Here is a 15,497-nt window from a genome sequence, read left to right on the forward strand (position 1 = left end):
CTTTTCGGCCATTAGCCTTCTGAGGTGGTCAGCACCAAGAAATGTCGTTTTTCTAAAAACCAGTTGAATAATCACACTCTGCATATAAGTCACTTTACCAGTACTCATGATCAACTACCCTCAGCAATGAACTCGACAGGGCTTGTTGTTCAAGGATGTTTGTGGAGAGTGTATATGGACAGATCACTTTGGAGACTTCTGTAAAGGTTTCTTATTATGCAAATGTACACAACACAAAACACAGTACAAGTAACAATCCTCTTTCACTGCAATGACATGCCTGTACCAGACCACAGAACCAATGTTTAGCCATGAAGTTCACAAGGCAGAATTTAGCTCCTTTTGATAACAAACCACTATGGTTTTCAGAGAGATAGAAAACTCCAAGTCCTGCTTGAGAGCAGACAAATTCCACCACCCAAATTAGAAACTGAATGAACATTTCACTAAGGCGGTAAATCATGTACTACAGCAAAACTGTGTTTGGGTAGCATCCAGGAATATACACTTTGAGGCATACATGTGGCTCTGATGGAGCCAGTATAGGCTGACTTGCCTTTCAGGTGCACCAGCCTGTGAGGAAATCCCCTAAATTATCTATTAGCCAGTGTCCTACGGAAAGACGCCCAACACAGTCAAGTTAATTGTTGTACCATATGAACCATCTCAGACATGTTATATCTGCTGAAATCAACATATCCTATGGCAAAGTATTGATTGCAGTCTTAGAGAGTTGAGTTTCTACTTAGGTGTCCAACATTGACAACTCAGGGTACAGTTCACCACACTGTACTGATTCAAGACCTGAAACACAGATAGGCCCTGTTCCATTTCTTTAAATGCCTTAAGCCCATCTCTTCCACCACACGTTCGACTCGTTGCTTAATTGCTACAGCCTGCAACATCAAGATTACCTATGATGTACGCTGTTGCAAAAGTCACTGCCCCCTGAAGAAGCACACCCTCAAGGCACTCTAAACACATAAACACCACATTACATGTCTAAATAGAATATCTTTTTTTTATTGAAATCCATATATCACATAAATTAGCATCTTAATATTCATACATCCAAATGTCAAAATTCATACATCAAAATTCATCAATATCATCGGATTTGCAGTTATTAAAATATAACATAAACACTTAATCAAGAATTCATCGAGCTCATTAATCAACAGCAACATTTCCAGTCCAAGAGAATATCAAGATTAAATACCAGAAGACATACTGCATTTCTCAGTGCTACCATAATCTAAGACAGCCTTTGCAGGATGGGTTTTACAGATCTACCCACTGACTGTATCCTAGAGAATTGACAAAAACTTCGACTTATTAACTAAATTTTACTAAGGACGAAATAATAACATTAATATGACAACAAAATTGAACAGGTTATTTTCCTCCATGTAGGTATATTTCCATCATGATAGTGATGTTGCCTCTTTTTCACTTGCTGGTGATAGTACATTAGGCAGTTGGATGGCTCACACTGTCAAAGGTTGAACTATGGTCTGGCTGCAGGAGGAGGCTTAGCCCCTCTTCCCCCATCCGCCACAAATCAATGCATGGCCAAGTGGCGGTCTTCAACTATAGCTCTCATTCTAGCTAATTTCTCATTCACAGTCGCGAAGGCTACGTCTCAGCCTAAGGGTATAAGGATTTTTATTACTCTAAAAGGTAAATGTCAAATTCCTTCTGTATATAAAATTCTGATGTTTATTTACAGGGGGTTAGTTCCTCTCTTTTTGTGACTTTGCCTGTGTAAGTTGCATAATACCATGAATTCCCCGTTACGCTTGTTGCATGAAATTCCTTGAATCATGCCATTAAGCCTTGTCGCGTAACTGCGTTTGCAGCAAAACGATACAACAGCAGTTCGAGAACAGCGCGGATGGATGGGACCCAAGCAGCTCTCATTCGCAGTACTTGTGTTTTTGGCACTATTTTTATTGCGCTAACATGAAGTAATGCCATATTTGCATAAGAGTAAACAACCTGAAAAAATGTGCAAAGGTAATTTCACAAACTTTGGTCGCCCCTAATGCGGATTTCTCTTCTGTGCAGAGCATTTGTAAATTGCTCTGAGTAGCAGTCGCCAAGTGCAGAAAGCTACAATATGACGTTGATTACTCACACATTACCCCTTGTTAATGTTTTTTCCTTGTTGGGCAGCAAGCAGAGACCTCTCAGCATGTCTCTCCTTTCCTGGCCCAGTGCAAGAGCGTGCCGGACAAAGGATGCTTTTGTGTGAACATGCACAGCGAGCAGACAGGTCACCAAAGCCAAGCTGCAGTCGTGGTACAGGGGCTGCTGCCCATGTGGAAGGCTTCCAGTTCCCACAGTGAAGTCAGATTGTGCTAAAAGACGTGTGGGATTTCAGTGCCAAGCCAGTACCCAGGTGGGCAGGATCTGCCAAGCAGCATGGTTTACTTGTATGTTAAAAAAAATCTTAAATAAGGGGGAGGAATTTGAAAATATTCAATTTAGAAGCAACCTGAAAGGTACATATTCTATGTAGTGCTCGATGAAAACGTCGAGAGTATACCTGCCAATAAATCCCCGGAGATAAAAGTGAAACACCAGTATACAAGCGAGTTCCAACAAATTGGTAATGTTGGACAGAGGAGCAAAAACAAAAAGTAGAAAATATGCAGGCAGCCGCACATGAGTGTTTACGTCTGGGTGCAGATGTACTTTTTCCTACAAGCCATTAGTCTCAATCGAATGCCTGGAAAGCTGCACCAGGCACAGGTTTCCAGGCTTAACACTGGGATTGTCATATGAGGAATGGACCTCTCTTTTTTCTGCTCTGTGGGGCAAACATTTATCCTTAAGGAGAATGTCCTTCTTCTAGACTCACACCAAACAGAGTTGACCGCTTCGTTCCCCTTCCCCTAAAGGGATGGTAGTGGTTCCATTTATTGACTTGATTAAATCTTTGAACATCTCAACCAGGAGAAGAGGATTTTAGGAATGCTCACAAACATGCATGTTTTGGGGCTTTTTCAAACTTTCAAGGCAAACCAGGCCCTGGAATGGCCACTTACTATCCCTTCAGAGGAATTTACAAGTAGCGATCTATACACTCAAGGCAAAAAAAAACATCATCGTGAAACCATTATACCAGTCAGGAATCTCTTCATCGATTCCTGGGAGGAGTAAAAATAAAAGGTTAATTCAGTCGTAAATATTTGTTTACAACCTAATTTACCTTTGGAAATCAGCGCTCATGTGGTCATTTTAAAGTCACTTAGCAATTTCATAGGGATCTTTAAAGCCGTCTATCAAATCAAATCAAATCAGGTGTTTGTTAAGCGTGACTACTCACCCGTAAGGGTCTCATGGCACTGAGGGGTGGGGGGGGGGGGGGGGGGGGGGGGTTCGCATATTCCAGTCCATCAAGGACTGGAATAGAGCCAGGTTTTGAGGTTTCTTGCGAAGATGGGGAGCGATGTTATCTGTCTGAGGTGGAGCGGAAGTTCGTTCCAGGCTCTGGCCGTGCGGAAGGAGAAGGAGCGGCCTCCCGATCTGATCTTTCTGGTGCGGGGGACCACGGCATAGAAGAGCTGGGCTGATTGTAGGGTCCTTTGGGGTGCGTGGAAATTGAGTCGGCTATTCAGGTATGCTGGTCCGGTGTCATGGAGGGCCTTGTGAGCGTGGGTTAGCATCTTGAAGGTGACTCTAGCTTCGATGGGTAGCCAGTGGAGTGTGCGCAGGTGCTGGGAGATGTGGCAGTGTCTTGGCAGGTTGAGGACCAGTCTTGCGGTGGCGTTTTGGATGTTCTGTAGCTTGCGGGTGAGGTTTTTGTTTATTCCGGCATAGAGTGCGCTGCCGTAGTCGAGATTGCTGGTCACCAGGGTGTGAGTGACGGTCTTTCTGTGTTCGAGGGAAATCCAGTTGAAGGTCTTACGTAGGAGGCGAAGGGTGTGGCAGCAGGAGGACGAGACAGAGTTGATCTGGCGGTCCATTTTGAGCTCTGAGTCCAGGATGATTCCCAGGTTGCGTGCGTGGTCCGTGGAGGTGGGCGAGCTTCCAAGGGCGGGAGGCCACCAGGTGTCGTTCCAGGTGTCTGGGTTTGGGCCCATGATGAGTACTTCCGTTTTGTTGGTGTTTAGTTGTAGGCAGCTGTTTTTCATCCATTTGGCGACGGCTTCCATGCCTTCTCGAAAGTTGTGTCTGGCGGTGTTGGGTTCATTGGATAGGGAGAGGATGAGTTGGGTGTCGTCTGCGTATGACACAATGTTGATCCCGTAGGTTCTGACGATGGGGGCGAGCGGAGCCATGTAGACGTCGAAGAGCATGGGGCTGAGGGAGGATCCCTAGGGGACTCCGCAGGTGGTAGGTGTAGGGTCCGAGAGGAAAGGGGGGAGTCTGACCCGCTGCTTTCTGCCGGAGAGGAAGGAGCGGATCCAGTCGAGGGCCTTGTCTTGGATCCCTGCGACGTGGAGTCTGCATATTAGGGTGCGGTGAGAGACTGTGTCGAACACCGCTGAGAGGTCAAGGAGGATGAGGGCTGCTGTTTCTCCTTTGTCCAGTAAGGTACGGATGTCGTCTGTTGCGGCGAGGAGGGCCGTTTCCATACTGTGGTTTTTTCTGAAGCCAGATTTGAAGGAGTCGAGGATGTTGTGCTCTTCGATGAATGTGGCGAGTTGGCTGTTGATGGCTTTCTCGATGACTTTCGTTGGGAACAGGAGCAGGGAGATGGGGCTGTAGTTTTTGAGGTCGGTGGGGTCCGCCGAGGGTTTCTTCAGGAGGGGGTTGATCTCAGCGTGTTTCCAGTCATCAGGGAACGAGGCAGTTGCCAGTGAGCGGTTGATGGTGTGGCAGAACATGGGTGCGATGGTGTCAGTGACTCTGTTGAAAATGTGGTGGGGGCAGGGGTCCGTGGGGGCCCCGGAGTGAATTGACTTCATTGTCTTCAGTGTGTCTTAGGTGATGAGGGCTGTCCAGTCATCCATCGCTGGCTTCAGGATGTCAGGGGTTGTTGGTGAGGGTTCAGTGTGTTGGTTGTCTTCGTCGAAGTTGTCGTAGATGCTCTTGATTTTGTTGTGGAAAAAGGTGCTGAGTTTGTCGCAGAGGTTTTGTGAGGGAGGGATGTCGGTGGACTCGCTGGTGGGTTGGGTAAACTCCTTGATGATGTTGAAGAGTTCTTTGCTGTTGTGTACATGAGTGGAGATTCTGTCTTCAATCACTTTTTTCCTCGTTTTTCTGATGAGTTGGTGGTGGGCGTTGATGGCGGCTCTGAAGTTGTTGTGGGCTTCTGTGGATTTGGTGTTCCTCCAGGCCTTTTCGAGGCGGCAGCAAGTGCGTCTGGACTCCCGAAGTTCGGTGGTGAACCATCTAGCTTTCTTGGCGTGGGTGTTGTTGTTTTTCTTGAGGGGGGCTATGGTGTTGGCGCTGTCGGAGATCGATCTGTGCATGGTTCGGGCTGCGGTGTTGGCGTCGTCGTTTTCCGCGATGGTTGGGGTGGAGTTGCTGAGTGATGAGGTTAGCTGGTCGTCGGTGATTCTGGTCCAGTTTCTTCGTGGGAGCAGGGGCTGGTGTCTGTGGATGGTGGGGGTTCTGAAGGTGAAGTGGGCGCATCGATGATCAGTCCATGGGAGTTCGGTGGTGTGGCTGAAGGTGATGGAGTTTCCTGTTGTGAATAGGGGGTCGAGGGTGTATCCTGCTGAGTGGGTGGGTTCGGTCACGATCTGGCAGGGTCCAGGGGGTCGGTAGATGAGGGTTCCTCAGAGGGTGGAGGTAGGGCTGGCCAGTATCTTGAAGTGAAGGTGTTCCATCAGGTCTGTGGGCTCGTCGGGGAGTGTGCTCAGGCGGAGGGTAGATTTGTGGATGATGGCGATTCCTCCTCCCGGGCCACACACACCCACAAACGCATGAGTGACTGAACGGTGCAAAGATAATAGACCCAGTCTCCTACTAAAATGCCCATTTGTGCCAACCCCCTGTAGCAATTTGGCATTCTTTGCTCCTAGGTGGCATTGACGCCAGGACCGGTCAGGTCGGCATACAAGGAAAGTCAATAAATATTTTGGGGGAAAATGTAGATTAACAGTGAGTAAACAGTGAGTAAATCTATGCACAGGAGTCACAGGGAAATGGCCTGGAGGGAAATTCAGAAAATTCTAAAAAGGCTGGCGCCACTCAAAAGATGTATGGTGGAACAAGGGCCAGTCACAGCAACTACCTCTTACCCAGCCCTACCAGTCTTTCATTCTCACTGTTCTGACAAGAATCTTCACATAAGTTGTCCCTAACTTTTGACCATAGTTTTAGCAAAATACACTTTGGTAAAAATAAACTCTGACTGAAGACATAGGGCTCACTTTGCCTACATGGGCTCCACTGTCTGTAATGCAATACTCACTGTCACTTGCCTCTTCAAGTCCTCACTGCTCCTACTGAGTCACCTGCCCCTTCCTTCCCTTATAGCCACATTACATTGGACGAGAGAAAAGCTAAGTAAGTATAGCCATGCAATGATCAATGGGAGTCAGGCAAAGATCTACTGCATATGTAGATTTGCCATCCGACTCTGTTGTTTAGGTCGAAGACTACCAGACAGCACGGCTGTCTGGTTGCAAAAAGACTTCTAGGGAACATTCTGAAAGCTTCCCTGGGAATGCATTCTCCCCATTGCTTACCACAGTCATTGTGGTTTGTAATTCACATTTGTAAACATGCCTTTAAATTATGTTCCTAACCTATCACATTTGCTGTGCATTCAAAGACAGAAGTCAAATGTCAGACTGTGTCTTCCGAGGGAGCTTGGTGTTTACTTTTCTTTCTCGGACTTCAAAATGAGAGGAGGTTTGTAACATTCTTGTTGGATGCTGCAGGTTGGAAATGAAAGTTTTTTTTGGTAGAGCACAACACAATTTAAATGTTGGTAAATGAGCTGTACAAATATTTCAGAACATAGCAGATTTAGGAAAGCACAGGAGGTTATCAGCCATCCTCTGTATGGCCATAGTCTTTATCAGGCATTGCAAGGGCCCTGGAGTCTGAGCTGAAAATGTACACCCTCCAGGCAAATATCCAAGATTAGGGAGGTGCTCTTGCAAAGGAACATCATTAAAGTCTGCCCTATCGTTTTCCCTGTCCACGAGGATAATGTCTTACAAGCTTGGCGGCTTCAAGAGAGGCATCATAGTTGGCTCAATGGGTAACCTATGCAACAGCGCTGCTTAAGCTCCAACCAAATGGGGGTGGAGGGTGGCAACTGGGCAGGTTTTAGCTATTATTTAGGTGTCGAACCAAGCCTTTAGAGTTAAAGGATCGAGAGACATTGGGGTTAAAGCCACCAGAATCAACATGCCTACAGAGGGTTGTCCCCTTTGGGGCACCCCAGAAGACGCAGGAGTCACCCTGAGCAGAGCAAGCATAGCAGCCCAGAAGGCCTCGACTCTGAATGGAAACATGAGTGAGACAATTTCCCCAATAGAGAGGAGGACTGCTACTTCAAGTGGAGCTTTCTGTGTTTTTTGCTGGAAATTGTTTTGGGAGATGGTTACCTGACAGAAGACTTACCTGTGGGTGAAGGAGAACACGCAAGCATCTCCATACGGGACTTAGCCAGAAACATCTTGGTCTCCAGCTCCCTATTGGTCTTCAGATACAACAGAATCACAGCGTCTTCTACTCCCTACTACTATTGCTGCTCCGACGTAAAATGGGAATACGGGAGGAAGGTTGAGACTTAGGAGAAAATATCATTAATAGAAAGGGTGTGGCCTACCACCAATCTAGCATTACCAGTAAACAAGTAATGCGGTTAAGCGACTTGATCTCCAGAGTAAGCTACTGAGGTTCTGATCAAGCATGTATAAAGCCAATATTATGTATCAAAGTTTGAATCATTATCAAGTCCACAGCAACAAAAGTATTGCGCAGATATTGTAACTGCTGAGCACAGTAATTCCAATGAGGGCTGTGGAGTTTAGAACTTTTTGTGAGGCTGATCCTCTTAATTCTTTCATTCTATATGTTTCATTATGACATTGGTTCGAGAAGAACGGGATCCAAGTAACGCATGGAATACCATAAAAGTGTACGGACTAACCACCATTTACCACTCTACCACTGAGACACTCTTCACATGAGCCCTTGTGCTGGTTTGCGGCCCTGAGATGACGCGGTCCTGGTGGAGAGTGGTCAGTGGTCAATTTGAAGAGCAGGTTCAAAAGCCAGTCTCCTGGCCATCTTCATGTATAATAAGTCCACTTTTAATATTCATTAAGCACCATGTTAATGTTAGACATATTCTTCTAATGATTTACTCAATAGAAAGGTAACTCATGAACCAGTAAGGTGAATCAACAAGCAGCGTGGGTGGCGTAAACCAGACCAGACAGACGCAAACAGGGTGAATGTGGGTGGTACACACCTATGCAGCTTTTAACCCTGCGGTCCCTCTGTGATGATGCAGCAAACATATCACCGAACAGCGCCCTCACAGAACTCTGGGGAATGTAGCTGGTCTCGACAATACGGTCTATGCCTTTTTGATACCACAATTAATCATCTGGCCCACAATTTTGCTCCCTGTCTCACACCAAATAAGGGTTAATACTGTACAGACGAGTCTTTCCTTCATGGTATCTGTGTACAATTATTCTTGTACAGTCGTGTTTCCAGGGCATATCTAGGCATGCAAATGCTCAACAATCTGGAACTTAAAAATGAACTAAAGTCCATCGCCGTAGAGCCAAAATGTGAAGACAGTTGCAATCTAATGGTTAATTCCCATATTTGACCTATACAGGGAGTCAGTACAAGGCCAGCACTATTGTTTCATTTTTAAGGAAAGGCAATCGGTGCTTGCAAGACAGCTTAGGAGTTCCATGCACCTGCTGCAGACATCTGTGCACAGTCTGGAGCCAGAGATGAGATCCTGGCAGGTTGAGATAAAAAATTCATATCCATTTATGAACAGTCAAAAACCAAGTCTACGTGGGTGGATGTCTACAAACTATCCGAAACGCCTAGACGCTAGCGCTTCAAGTATAGACGCTAGCGCTTTGAGTATAGCAGCAGTCATTTTTTAGGTCTCGCCTGACCCAGCACATGTGCTGGTCTGGCGAGACTTATTGAGAGGGCTCCAAAAAGTGCTACCAGGCCAGCCTAGAGCTACAGTGCATGTGCGCGGGCGCGCGCGCCGCTTTTACCGCGATTACTTTCACTTTAGCGGCCGCACGGCCGCTTTGATGTTTGATCGCGATCACTTTCGCGGCCCCACGGCCACTTGGCATAGCCAATAGGTCTCGCTTTTGGGACCTTATAAGTATTTAGTTATGCAACTGTTGCATGGCTAAACACTTAAAAGGTCCCAAATGCGAGACCTATTGGCTATGCCAATGCTTGTTCTATTCTGTGAATGAGAGGCAAGTGAAGGCAGCAGGCCTGCAGCTAAGGGTTTCAAATCGACGTGCAAGAACTGTGCAATCCAATGTAAAATCCACCGAGGCTCGCAAGAATAGGTGATTGAAAAAGGGGCTGTGGAGTTCGCACAAAAATCAGTTCTTTTTCTTTTCTAGGAGCAGGGTTGAGTTCTCTGCAGCTGATGAGACTTAACAGAAGCTAGCAGTGTAACTAAATGAGGGCCTTAATCCGGTGAGAAATATTGAGAAAGCAGGCCCAGGCATAGTACGGCTCTGCAGTTTTGTCGGGCGGCACCTTTGGTCTGTCACAATGGATTAATTTTTCAATATTTCTACATTTCTTACGTGCAAAATTTAATCAAGCCCGGCTGGGAGCCGATGGAGCCATTAGTGTTATAAACCCATTATAAGCCGCGACTTGCCCAAGAGATTCTGAACTCAGATGTATCTTTGCGTGAAAGTCCATCCCGTTGCTTTCGCATTAATGAAGATCGGGGCGCACCTGTCCCGAGACTGAACCATCACCCCCGCTGCCAGCTGCGGCTCGGCTTCAAGCCAGGAAGGCGGGACTCACTCCGCGCATGCGTCGTCTGCCGGCAGCGACTACACTGGTTGTTGTAAACGGAGATTCAAGCAAGGCCCTCAAAGTTTGCCTTCCCTTTGCTTATGGTTGATGTAGGGAGCTTGGGTTGCTTGAAGACAAAAAAAAGTCCATTTCAAATCGATGGACCCTCCCTTCCAGTAGCCAAGGCCTGTACTCGAGGCCATATTCCAGTAGCACGGTGGCAGGGGTGTGCTATTCAAATGGTAACAAAGTACACATCACATTAAAACCAGTGCTTTAAATGGGCCGGTACTGATCGGTACGGAGTACCGGCACTTTTTTATTTTGAGAGGGAGAGTACTTTTCAAGACTGACATAGTACTTTTAATTGGGGAGAAGCAGCACCTCTCAGAAACAAGAAGGTACTCACCTACAGAGTACCTGCACTTCTATTTTTCCATTTCAAGCACTGATTAAAACACAAACAAGCAACAAAAGACAGGATTTACAAATCCTTAGATGCAACAGCGCCGGAGGAGCAGTGCAGTGCTTAGTTTGTAAAACAATAAGTGCTGGGGCCCAAAGGTTTTCGCTGAAGCTCAGCACCTAGAGTTGCCGAATGCTAATGTTTTGTGGTATTGATTGTCACTCGTGCATCTTTATTCCAGCACCCCACGCTTCCTGACCCTTTATTTCACTCTTGCAGGTTCTTTTCATCCCTGCGTCGCTGAGTTTACTCCTTTCTTTTCCTTCTTCTCTGGTGTTTTGTTCTTGATCAGTCTGATGACAAGGTCCCCAAAAATGAGTGCTGGTGGGCCCCACTTGCAACTACTGGCTCAAATTAGCACTGAGCAGAAGTATGAGACAATGCATACTCTAAGCGCTGCCATACTGGCTATGTCCAGGACCACTGGCATCATATGGCAGAGGAGGATCAAATTATGTAGCAAGATTGACTAAATTTTTCGACGAGAAAGGACAAATTATGTGTGTAAACTGGCAAGTTTTGTGGCAGTATTACTTCACTATTCTGTAATTTTTTTAATGTTAACCCTAGTTGGGAAAAGGTTTCTCCTCATCAATAGCACTTTAACACAAACACAGCAATTAGCAACTGCCTGGTGACCTGCCACTGCCGGTCGAAAGGTCTGCCTCCACGCAGCAACACTTGTCACAGCGTTTTAAGTAACGTTTGATCTGTTTGAGCTAAAAAACACAGTTTTGAGTTTAAAATCTTCAATTTTTGCAGAAGGCGATTTATTATGTATCAGATGCAGCAAATCTACAAATATGATGAAAAGTTGCGGACGCAGAATCACATAATTCCAATGGCCTTGCCTACCGCTGATGTTGGAACAGAAGCTACAGGCTCCAGACTATAAAGGAAGAAGCCCCCAGAAAGAAGGGGTCCCCTTTAGGTAAAAGGAATAGCATGCCTTGATGCCAGCCCTCTATGTACATGTTCATCAAAGCCTAAGCGCATTAACTTATAACGCAATACAGGTCTGGAGTCCTGACTTAGGTGAATCTAGGAGGTCCTCTAACTCTAGTGCTGGCACATCTGTAATAGGTTTCTGAAAACTGGTGGCCTGATATCCGAATACATATACAAGGGAATACTACCTTACAGGATGGCGAAGGAGCCAACTGTGAAGGATGCTTCGCAGTCACCCTAAAAAAGTATCTTCATTTTCTCCCACGTCTTACCTGAACACTGATGTCCTGGGCATAAAAGCATCCTCTTGAAAGTCATTTTTCATACAATGAATTTTTTGTCAGAAACCCCTCTGCTGAAAGCACAACATGACTTCCGCGTCAAGCCATTTCTCACTTGTGCTTGGTCTTCGAAAGCAATAAGGAGGAAATGTATACGTTATGACAAATTTATAAGTAGGTAAGGCCACAGTGACTTTCCACCAAGTGCTGTTGCAAGGATTTGAAACTTGTACTGCTCCAACTAACAGTGCTGTAGATGGATAATTTTCTTTTCTTTAGCATAGCGCGAGCCTGGTCCCTTGTCATGATCTGGTGGAGACTTTTCCATGAACACCGATATTAAGCTGCAAGACATGACTATTGCAGAACACAAACGGTCATTCAAAATTTTGTCAATTGACTGCCAGCCTGCCGCTATGATAGAGAAAACTCATAATTCACGATGGCAGACAACTGTTTCTCCAATTTATAGTTCTCCATCTTGGAGACAGGACTCTGTCTCCTCAACACCACTACCGCCATCATGGCAGGAGCCAACAGGGGGAAGAAAGGTCTGAGAACCTACCATGCCTGTCCACCATGGTAGAAGAGTCCCAGATGTGAGACAGGTAGAGTACCCATAAGTGAAGGTACAATTACAGTACCAACATTACAAATGACCCCGATACACAGTTTTCTGGCAGCACAAGAGACTAAGAGTTTTCCAAGTATGCCCAACTAAGCCGGGTCTGGTGGCTTAATGGTCTAATGCGTTCACTGTAGGCGCCTGTGTTTGACCTCATGGTCACAGGTTCAAATCCCAACGGGTCCACTCAGCCATTCATCCTTCTAAGGTAAATAAACAATGAACATCTTTTATTCATCGCCAGGATGCCTACAGGTGAATGTGCGATTTACAAATGCACATGTTATGTTATACTTGCATTAAAGCATTGCACTGGGATGGGTGTGGGTTCAGCCACCCCACATTGGGTGGTCGGTCAAACACCATTTCCAGAGCAATCACAAATGCTACTAGTCTTTCACCACGGTGGAGCTAGGGTGCATCTGTCAGTGGCAAACTACATAGTCCACTGTCGAAATTAGGTGAGGGAAGTCAGAGGTGGGCACCCGCTGTCATTCATGCCTGAGTTTCCTGGGCAGCAGCAAAGGCTGAACCACCACAGAGCTGCAGTAGTGTGAGCGACAGTGGCTCCCTTGAGACTGCTGCCTTTGCTGTGAATGAGCAGACTCAAGAAACATCCTTTGCCATTCAGGAGTGACTCTCAAAGTGTCATACTTGTACTGTGTGATTAAGGGTGTCAGTAGTGAGTGTAAATAAAGGTGGGGGGAAATCGAGCAGGAGAAACGATACTAGAGTAGAGGCCAGAAGCCATCTTCAACTGCTAGAATAACAGAAATAACAATAATTAATTTTTTATATGGTGCACATCTCAAACAGAATCAAGTATATTGTCAAAACCCAGCAAAACGGTATTAGTTATATTTTACCTGTGAAGGGGAAAAGAAAAATGAGCATGACCTGCCGGGGTTCAAGAATGTCCATTCAAGGTGGTGTCAGCCCCTCACATGTACTATGAGTGATTTATGCTGCACAGAGATAGTAAAACCAAATACACCGCTTTACTGCTGGCCAAGTGCAGATTCCAGCAGGGCTCTAGGAGAGCCCCTTAATTCAGAGTTAGTCATTCATTTTCATCCTCTAACTCGTCAAGCGTCAACCATAGGACAGTTCAGAGCAACTGGGGCTGACGTATTTCATTTTGGCATCTGTTTTAATCCAAAATGTAAACAACTCTGTGAATTAAAGCAACGCTAATTGAAAGGAAGAGAATTCCTAATTAGTTTGGTGGCATTTTTCGTCTTGTCTTAAAATGCCTCTGCTTCTTCTCAGACCACCTCAGCCAAGTTTCTGTTGCGCCTGGAGAGTAACTAGACTGGAGACCATCCTCTCTTCCTCGTCTGTAGGAGACTCTCAAGCAGAAGGTGTTGCACAAAGAACTATGGGCCAGATGTACTATACACTGGTTGCAAAAAATAGTCACAATTTGTGACAAGTGTGGTATTTTGTGAACTGACCTATGGACTAAAAGGTCGGTTTGCAAAATAGTGAATTACAGTGGGTCACAATTTGACCTACCTCATGAACATTAATGAAGTAGGTCACAAAGTGCAACCCACTACAATTCGCTGCCTACAGAGGAATGGTGGCCTGCGGGGTCACTAGACCACCATGTCTGTGATTGCTTTTAAATAAAACAAACAATCAAATTGGGATGCATTTACAAAAAAAAAAAAGTAACATTTTTTTTTAAAGAGTAGGCAGTGGTCACATGAACTACTGCCTAGTCTTAAACTTATATTTTTTTGGGGGGTAAATATTCACAAATGGGAAGGGGTCCCTGGCGTACTCCTTCTCGTTTGCAAATGGGTTGCCACTACTTTTGTGTAGCCAGTAAAATATTAATGTTTCCAGTCACAAAATATTAATACATTCCATAATGAGTCGCTGTTTGGAAGGAACACTTGCAATTACTGATTTGGTCTGCAGACACAAACCCAAATTGTTATTCGGTGACAGGTTACCGAATTGCAATTTATATTTGGTACATACCAAAAGGCAATTCTGAAGTCACAAAAAGTCCTATTTTGCAACTCAAACCCTTTGGGACCACAAAAATTCTTTAATATATCTAGTCCATAATGTGTGGGAGATGGGCAGGGTGAAGATTACAGAAGCTAAGATACTACTAGAAAAATGGATAGGAGCCTACAATTAGAAAATTACTGGGAGGCATACATGTACAGTGTGTCACATCTGTTTACACTTGGAGGCACAAGGCAGATGACATGATTTGTCCAGAATCACACAGCTGGTGAAATGCAACGCCAAGATTAAAAGCCAGGTTTCCGGATTCATGGGTCGGCAGCAAAACCACAAGTACTCTGCACAAATATTTATGTAAGGTCATGCTTGCAGTGCTGCTGAAGCAGATGCATAATGCGGCATAGAAGTTCCATAGCTACCTGATACAACTTGGCACTGCTGGCTAGAACGATGCACCTTGAAGGCAGGGCTGGGTCCAGAAGCTCGTCTTTTCCTGATCACGTGACCTCTTCCACTGAAGGATTCCTGGGAGTTGTTCGCTGGTTCTATCTGCATTTCGACCTCTCCTATCTGAATGTAGCCCATCTGTAGATCAACAAATGACAGGTATATTAGCACAGCCAATAATTCCATGTATACAGCCAGGCTACCATCTTATACACTCGTGGTAACAATCACAAAATCTGTCATTTTCAGAAGTCGAAATTGCCAACATCTAAATGATGCTCAAAGCAGCCTTACGTCACCTCAATTCTCAGTAAGGTGTGCTTCTCCCGCACAAGCGCACTCACTCCTTTATTGGTAACAAAACTCGTTCCTGCTCTCTTGTGGGCCCATGTTTGCATCTGTGTATTAGCATTTATAAATCACAAATCCAGATATATAGCAACAAAACGCTTTTCACCAACTGGGGTCTTTGACGACCACTCTGTCCACAACATTGAATTAGTATTCTAAGGACCATTCCCAATTATTCTATTTCTTTGTGCCCATTGGCCAATGAGAGTTTCAAGGTCACAATATAGTATGGTGGTTCGTGTCTTCCAAGACCTTGTTCGCATTAGGACTGGAATATGGTGCTGAGGTCTTGGACTTCCATCCTGTACTCCACTAGGGTACAATGCAGTACTTTTGAGGTGAGGTTGAATGTGCCTTTTCAAGTCTAGGTCTAATTTGGCAAACTCCGTCTGTACCTGTTGCCACCAGTTTGTCAGATTTTGAGGGCAGAAATTGCAGATTACGTTGT

General features: G+C 45.4%; 1 protein-coding gene across 2 annotated transcripts in view; it reads right to left on the reverse strand.

The window, feature by feature from the left end:
• The window catches only part of ADAMTS17 (ADAM metallopeptidase with thrombospondin type 1 motif 17), a 957,220-nt gene that overhangs the window by 892,580 nt on the left and 49,143 nt on the right, over positions 1-15,497 (reverse strand). For both annotated transcript variants that reach the window (XM_085644533.1, XM_085644532.1), the window contains exon 3: positions 14,671-14,836. In XM_085644533.1, coding sequence (XP_085500659.1) covers positions 14,671-14,836 — 166 coding nt within the window. The remainder of the gene's footprint in view (positions 1-14,670; positions 14,837-15,497) is intronic.

Source organism: Triturus cristatus, chromosome 3_1, assembly GCF_964204655.1.
Source record: "Triturus cristatus chromosome 3_1, aTriCri1.1, whole genome shotgun sequence".
NCBI classification, from domain to species: domain Eukaryota; kingdom Metazoa; phylum Chordata; class Amphibia; order Caudata; family Salamandridae; genus Triturus; species Triturus cristatus.